This window comes from Anser cygnoides, chromosome 4 (assembly GCF_040182565.1).
Source record: "Anser cygnoides isolate HZ-2024a breed goose chromosome 4, Taihu_goose_T2T_genome, whole genome shotgun sequence".
Taxonomy (NCBI): domain Eukaryota; kingdom Metazoa; phylum Chordata; class Aves; order Anseriformes; family Anatidae; genus Anser; species Anser cygnoides.
This window is the reverse complement of record NC_089876.1, coordinates 286,368-293,810: the sequence shown is the minus strand read 5'-3', so window position 1 is coordinate 293,810 and position 7,443 is coordinate 286,368. Positions and strand designations below refer to the sequence as shown.

Genomic DNA, 7,443 nt, shown 5'->3' with positions numbered 1-7,443 from the left:
CCCGGCCGGCCGCGGGGGCTGCGGGCAGCGCCGGGGCTGCGCCGGGCCGCGGAGAGGCGCCGCGGCGCCGTCCGGTGTCGCGGCGGCGGCTCCGGTGGGCCCCGGGCCGCCGTTCCGTTGCTCCGACCCAGGGAACGCCCGGCGGCAGGGACCCGGGACGCGCCTCCGCCGCCGCCGCTGCCGCGGCGTTTCTCGGGCCGGAGCGCGGCGGTGTCGCCGGGCGCGGCCGGTGTCCGGGGGCCGGGCGGAGCCCCGTGCGCTCGGGGCCCGACGGACCCGACCGGCAGGAGCGGGGACGCGGCGGAGCCGCTCCGGGGGCCGCGCTGCCCGCGCCGCGCCACCGGGGGTCCCGGGGCCGTCCCGGCGGACGGCGGGCCGGACCGGGCCGGGCCGGGCCGGGCCGGGCGGGGGCCCGGTGCCGAGGCGGGGAGGGGGGGGCCGGGGGGGCGCCGGTGCCGGGGCGTGGCCCCGGGATGCGCGAGCCCCCGCCCCCGGGGGCGCGGGCTGTCAATCACGGGGCGCGGCCGCCAATCAGCGGGCGGGCGGCCGGGATTTTGGCAGGTCCAGATGGAGCGGGGCAGAAAAGCGCGTGCTGCCGGGGGGCCCCGCCGCGCCGCGCCGCGCACCGCAGCCCGCGGCCGCCCGCAGCCGCCGCCGGCCATGCCCCAGCCCCTGCCCCTGCCCCTGCCGCAGCGGGCGCCCGGTGCCAGCCGCCCCCGCCCCCGCGCCCGCGCCCGGCCGCCCGCGGCCGCCCCCCGCGCCTAGGCGGCCCCGCGATGCCCGCGCCCCGCCGGCTCTGAGCGCGGCGGGGCCATGGAGGCGGCGGCGCTGGCGCGGGAGGGCGGCGGCCCGGCCCCCCCGCCCCACGAGCCCATCAGCTTCGGCATCGACCAGATCCTCAGCGGCCCCGAGCCCCCGGGCGGCGGCGCGGGGCCGGCCCGGGCGGCGGGAGAGCCCGACTACGGGCTGTACGGCGGCGGCTACGGCCCCGCCTGCTCGCTCGGCTCCTACAACCTCAACATGAGCATGAACGTGAGCGTGAACGTGACCCCCGCGCCCGCCGCGCCGCCCGCCGGGGTCATCCGCGTCCCGGCGCACCGGCCCGCGCCCGCCGCGCCGCCCGCCGCGCCGCCGCCGGTGCCCGGGCTCTCGGGGCTCACCTTCCCCTGGATGGAGACGACGCGGCGCATCGCCAAGGACCGGCTCTCAGGTGAGCGCCGCCGGGACGGCTCCCGGCAGCTCCCCTCCGCTCCGACGGCTCCCGGCGGCTCCGACGGCGCGGCGGGGCGCGCGGCTGACCGGCGCCCGGGGCTCCGGCCGGCCCGGGCTCCGTCGCGCCGGAGCTGGCTCGCGGGGCGGGTCGCGCTCCGCCGGTACCGGGGCGCGGGGCTCCCTCCCCGGCGCTCCGGAGGCCCCGGCCGCGCCTCGCCGCCGCGGGCTCCGCGCCCCGCTCCGCCGAGCGCTGCCGTGCCCGGGGCCGGGCTCTCGCCGATTCCCCCCTCCCGCTGCGGCCCCACGCACCGGGAAGCGGCCGCCGTCGGGGCCGGCAAACGGCGGCTCGGGGATGGCGCTGCCACCGGCCGCTCCACCGCTGCCCCTCTTCGGTTCCCGGTGCGCGGCGGGGGCCGGAGCCGGCTTCCCGGCAGCTGCGGGCAGGGGCCGGGGCCCCGCTCCGTGCGACGACCCCGGAGGTCCCGCCTTGCTCTGGCCGCGGGCTCGGGCTCCGCGGCGCCGACCGGTCCCGTCCCCGGGGCTGCGGCACCGGCACCGGCCCGGTCCCACCGGGAGGGCGGCGGCTGCTGGAGAAGCACAGGGCTGGGGCGGCGCGGGGTGCAAACCGCGGGTGCGTGCGGGGACGGGGAGCGAGGACCCGGGGTGTGTGTGGGGAGCGCAACAACACCCGCCTGCATGTGGGGACGGGGCCGTGCAGGGAGCAGACACCGTACGGGGCTGCCGCGGGGCACGGGGCCCACGCTGTGGGGTGGCTGTGGGGCTGGGCTGTGGGCTGTGTGGGGATGGGGACTGGGCTGTGCAGGATGCAGAGACCCATCTGTGTGTGTATGGGGACGGCTGTGGGGCCGTAGGGTGCCGGGGTGATGCATGCTGGGGTGCTGGTAGGAGGCTGGGGCGGGTGGGGGTGATGTGGGGGTCTGGAGGCCGGTGGGGGCCGTTGCTGCCGGTGGGGCCATGTGCTGGACACCGATGCTGTGGCTGGAGTGCCTGCAGGGTGCCGGGCGAGGGACTGGGCGCTGCACCCCAGTGCAGAGGCTGTGGGTTGCCGGTGCCTGGGGTGCTGGGAGCGGGTGCTGCCTGTGGGGCGAGCGTGGTGCTGGGCAGCGCTGGCCTGGCTCGGCTCGGCTCGGCTTGGCTCAGCTCGGCTCCTTCCCAAGATGGCGGCGCTGCCACGTCCGCAGCGCGCGGCTCCGTGCGGGGACGAGGGTGGTGGTCGAGGCCGGGGCCGCGGGGGGCCGGGGCTCTGCACCCTGTGGGGCGGGGGGCTGGGGGCCACGGAGGGCCGAGCCCAGGCACCAGCAGAACCGGGTTCGCCTCCTGGCCCACGCGGGGGCCGCGGTGACGAAGCACCGTCCCCATGCAGGGGCGGCGGGTGACGTCCCCGTCTCCTGCCTGGCGCCAGCAGCGGGTGGACGGGGCGGCCCCTCCCCGGCACGGGGTCTCCCAGCCGTGGCCATCACTCAGCGCCGCGGCCTTGGGGTGGTCTCGGGGCTGTCGGCATCTGTTCCCAGCGAGGGGCCGCCCCGCGTGGGGAGGGGGTGCGGGGGCGTCCAGCCCCCCGCCTGCACGGCTCCACCTGCGTCAGGCGCTTCCGCCCCCGCCGGCGGGCAGCCTGGCTCCCAGCCGCGGTGGGCTTGGCGGGGTCTGCCCCACTCCCAGCAAGCGTGGGGTGTTGGAGCCCCATTGCGGCCCCACAGCAGCCCCATGGGCCCAGCCACGTGCAGCCCTGCCCATGCGGAGTAGTGCTGGCGAGGGCTGTGGTGCCCTGGGGCCGTAGCTCGGCAGGGGGACGCATGTGCATGGGCTGGCTCCGACCTTCCTGCTGGCGCCTTTGCTGCCCTGACGCTCCCCGTGGCTCTGTCCCTGTGTCCAGGAGGGGGGTGACGGCCCCTCCCCAGCCCCCAGGCAGCTGGTGGGCAGCCAGCCCTGACACTGCTGGTGTATGGGGGGAGACATCAGCTGCCTCCTGATGGCCTCTGGGGTCCCATCCGCTCCGCCAGGAGGGGTGGGAGGCCCTGGCAGGTCTGTGGTGGCTCCTCTGGGGCTGTGGCCCAGCTCGGTGCTTGGCACAGGGAGCCTTGCCAGCCCTGCACCGAGCCTGGTGCCTGGTGCCTGGTGAGGCTGGAGGTGTCCCAGCCACCGGGTGCCACTCGTGGGGCTCAGAGAGCAGTTGGAACTGTGGCAGGAACCGAGCACGAGCCCATGCACCACGTTCTGTGCTGCTGCGTGCGTCCCCAGTCTGCAGGAGCAGGGTGTCTCCATCCTCGCCTCCTCTCTGCAGCTCCCATGGAGCTCCCCTTCCCCTCACCCACTCAAGCATCCGGGTCGGGCTCTGTCGCTGCCCCAGGGCTGAGCCTGTTCCTGCCGTGCCCCTCAGCAGCGGCTCAGCCCCGGCCTCTGCCCGCAGCAGCAGCGAGGGCCGGCGCTCTGCCTGGGCTCCCCCTGCCCTGGCGTGGCTGCTCATCCCCCCTCTGCCCGCAGCCGCGCTGTCGCCCTTCGCGGCGACCCGGCGCATCGGGCACCCCTACCAGAACCGCACGCCGCCCAAGCGGAAGAAGCCGCGCACCTCCTTCAGCCGGGTGCAGATCTGCGAGCTGGAGAAGCGCTTCCACCGCCAGAAGTACCTGGCCTCAGCCGAGCGTGCCACTCTAGCCAAGGCTCTCAAGATGACGGACGCCCAGGTCAAAACCTGGTTCCAGAACCGCCGCACCAAGTGGAGGTAACGGGGCCGGGCCCAGGGGTAGCCACCTGCAGCCCCCCGGGCAGCGCCGCCCGGCTGCATCCCTCGGGCGGCCGGATCCTGCCACTGAGCCCTGGGGAGGGCTGGGCTGGAGCGGGACCGGCGGTGCCTGTCCCTACGCCCGGCGGGTCAGAGGCCGCGCGGCAGTGCCAGACGGGCTGTGTGTGCTGCAGGAGGCAGACGGCGGAGGAGCGCGAGGCGGAGCGCCAGCAGGCCAACCGCTTGATGCTGCACCTGCAGCAGGAGGCCTTCCAGAAGAGCCTGAGCCAGCCGCTGCCCCAGGACCCGCTCTGCATGCACAACTCCTCCCTGTACGCCCTGCAGAACCTGCAGCCCTGGGCCGAGGACAATAAGGTGACGTCCGTCTCGGGGGTGGCCTCCGTGGTGTGAGGTCCCTGTGTGGCAGAGGGGGACTGCCTGCGCACCTTGGGGACCTTGGACTTGTCAGGAGGAGGCTGTGGGCAGCAGGAGCCTGGCAGGGTGCAAGCCAGCACCTCTGTCCTGTGGCAGGGAGGGGGCTGCTGCTTCCCAGGCACTCCCGAGCGGCAGCCCCCTCCCCATGCCCACGCCCCCCGGGCACTGGCCCTCTCCGGGCCCCACCGCTGCCCCAGGTGAGCGGCGGCCCCGGGCGGGTGGACTCCAAAGCCCCGATGACCCCTGCCTGGAGCACCACGACCCATGGGCAGCCCTGCCCCCACAGCCTCCGGGGGATCTTGTGCACTGAGCCCCTCTCCCCACGTGCCTCAGCCGGCCCTGGACTTTCTGCAGGGGCTGCCCGCTCCCCGCAGCTCCCCGGGGCCTGGTGCCCCCCATCAGCAGCTCTCCCGGCCGGGCTGCCCCCGCTGCTCCACCACCATCCTGCCCGGGGAGGGCAGAGCCCAGGGTGCGGGTGGCCTCCCCCAGACTTGCACATTCCCAGTGCTGGAAACTTGCCGCTGCCCTTGCGAGCAGGTGCTGGGGTGGATGGCGTCCTCACAAGCACCTGCCTTACCCGAGTCGGAGTTCGTCAGCTGGGGGTCCCCGGGCTGGCGAAGAGCCCCAGCCCCTCTGTCCTCTGAGCAGCCCGCCAGACGGAGCTTCTGTGACGCAGGGCAGGACCTCCCGCTGCTGCTGCCCCCACCGCCTCCTGCAGTGCTGGTCCTGGACAATGGACACAGGGTTCCTGTACCAGCAGGCAGCAGCAGCCCCTCCAGAGGCTGCCCCCTCCAGCCTCTGCTCCCTGGGGGCACGTTGCCTCCTCCCCACGCTGCCTGGTCCTGGTGTGGGACTGAACCTTTGGTCTGGTGAGACCCAGAGCGTGCAGGCAGTGGTGTCTGCCGGGGTCTCTGCTGCAGAACCCCTGGTCCAGCGAACTTCTGGCCCACGACTTGTCCCCTCCTGAGGCAGAGCCAGCACCGGGGCACAGACCTGCCAGACCTCAACCCCATCCCCAGCTCTGCGTTGAGGGGGCCGCGGAGGCTGAGCCCCTCAGCCCTGCTCCAGCTCCAGCCCTGACCGGGATGGAGCACAGCTCAGGCAACGTGGTGCCGGGACACGGAGACCCCCCCCTCCCGGGCCAGCTCCAGATGGGGTCCCCGGCTGCTGATGGGACGTGAGGACCTGCCCGTGCCCCTGCCCTTGACCTTGACCCCAACCCCGGCCCTCCGCCCGCCCTGCCGCTGTCCATGGTGCTGCCCGGGACCCGACGGGGCGCACGGGGACACCCTCCGGGACCAGGGGTGCCGGCAGGGCGCTGCCCCCACCCGCGGCGGGGGGCGGGACGTCAGCGTCCCGCCGGTGCCGGCGGCGCTGCCGGGGGGAGGCGGGCGGCCGGTGCCGGTTTCCCGGGGGCGGGATTGGCTGCGGCTCCGTGACGCGGCCCCGTTGTACCGGGAGGCGGGGGCGGGAGCCGCTGCGGCGCCGCCGCAGAGCCTCCGGGATGAGCGCGGCCGGCCCCGGCGGGGGGGAGGACGGCTCCGCCGCCTGCGCGCTGCGCTGGCCCGGGCCCCGCTGCCGGCCCCGCTCCCGGGGCGGCGAGGCGGTGCTGCGTGCCCGCGCCGAGGCGGCCGGGTACCGGCGGCTGCTCCGCGCCCGCGCGGCGGAGGTGGAGGCGCTGCGCGGGGCCGTGGGGGCTCTGCACCGGCAGCTGGAGGGGCTGCGCGACCGGCGCAGCGGGGAGCTCGCCAAGTACCAGGTGCGGGGGGGCCGGGCCGGGGGGCGCTGGGCTGAGGGGAGGGGTGCCGCGGGGTACGGGGAGGGGGGCGACGCCCGGGGGGGGCGGGCGGAGCCGGGGGTCCCGGCCGGTCGGATTAGCGGGGGGAGCGGGGGCGGCGCTCGGGTGCGGGGGGGAGCCGGGGCTCGGGGGCGGCGCGGGGCCCGGATGGGGGGGGGGGCGCGGCCGGGGCTGGGGGGCCGCGGGGGCAGGGGCCGGGGGGCGGCTGGGGCGGGGGTCCCGGGGGCCGCCCGGGGCCGGGGGGGGGGGGGGGGCGGCAGGGGGCCGGGGGCCGGGCTCCGGGGCGGCGCTGACGGCCCGACGGCAGGAGCGGGTGGCGGAGCTGGAGCGGGAGATCGGCGAGGCGGAGCAGGAGATGGCGCGGTGCCTGCGCGAGTACCCGGCGCTGCTGCGGCTCCGGATGGCGCTGGACGCGGAGATCGCCGCGTACCGGTACGGGGCGGGCGGGCGGCGCGGGCGGGGCGGGCGGGCGCGGGGCTCAGCCCGGGCCCCTTCTCTTGCAGGGAGATGCTGGAGGGGGAAGAGCTGCGCCTGGGCTCCGTGGCCCCGCCGTGACGGGACCCGCGGCCCCCGGCCCCCCGCGCTGCGGGACCCCGGGCTGCCGGGCCCCGCCGGACCCCCAGGCCCCGGACCGCTGCGCCGTGGGGTCCCCCCAGCTCCCGCTGCCCCGTGCCTCGGGACAACCCCCGGATTGCCAAGCCGTGGGACCCCCGGACTCCTGGAACCCCCGTCCTTTGGACCCCCTCGCCACGGGACTCCCCGGACTCCGGGGACCCCCGGGCACCTGGGCTGCCCAGACCCCCACCCCGGGAGGCCCCGGCACCCCAGGAGGGCGGCGCCCGCCGGGCCGCCCACTCTCACCAGCCTCTCCAGAGCAGCAGCGGGGCTGGGGTCCTGGCCCCAGCCTGCGCGGAAGCACCTCAATAAAGGCCCCGTGGCATTACCCAGTGCCGGGCAGTCTGTGGTGATGGGGACGGCGTCCTGGCAGGCCCCTGCGCGCGGGGGCACCCAGCTCTGCCACCTGGGGCTGAGGCTGAGACGATGCCCAGGGCTGGTCTGTGGGAGCGTGGTCCTGGGGCCGCACCCTGCTGGGGCTGCCGGGCTGCGGGGTCTCGGCTCCCTCCCGCCTGGCTGCAGCCCCGAGCTAGAGACGCTGCCTGGGTGCCCCGTGGGGACGCTGGGCGGGGTGGCATGGCAGGGACCCAGCCGCATGGTGGAGGACGCTGACCCAGGGAGCTGAGCCCCTCCGGCGCTGGCG

General features: G+C 77.2%; 2 protein-coding genes across 2 annotated transcripts; both read left to right on the top strand.

Annotated features, from left to right (window-relative positions):
* Positions 1–287: 287 nt before the first annotated feature.
* Positions 288–4,720, top strand: TLX2 (T cell leukemia homeobox 2). Its single transcript, XM_066996939.1, is given in 5 exon segments — positions 288–498; positions 501–773; positions 776–1,210; positions 3,715–3,952; positions 4,147–4,720. Coding segments are annotated over 5 exon segments (1,188 nt in total). The 5' UTR covers positions 288–473; the 3' UTR covers positions 4,364–4,720.
* Positions 4,721–5,755: 1,035 nt separating this feature from the next.
* Positions 5,756–7,128, top strand: LOC136790844 (alpha-internexin-like). Its single transcript, XM_066996940.1, has 3 exons — positions 5,756–6,146; positions 6,493–6,617; positions 6,689–7,128. The coding sequence occupies exons 1-3, from the start codon at positions 5,892–5,894 to the stop codon at positions 6,738–6,740; spliced, it is 432 nt and encodes a 143-aa protein (XP_066853041.1). The 5' UTR covers positions 5,756–5,891; the 3' UTR covers positions 6,741–7,128.
* Positions 7,129–7,443: the final 315 nt, after the last annotated feature.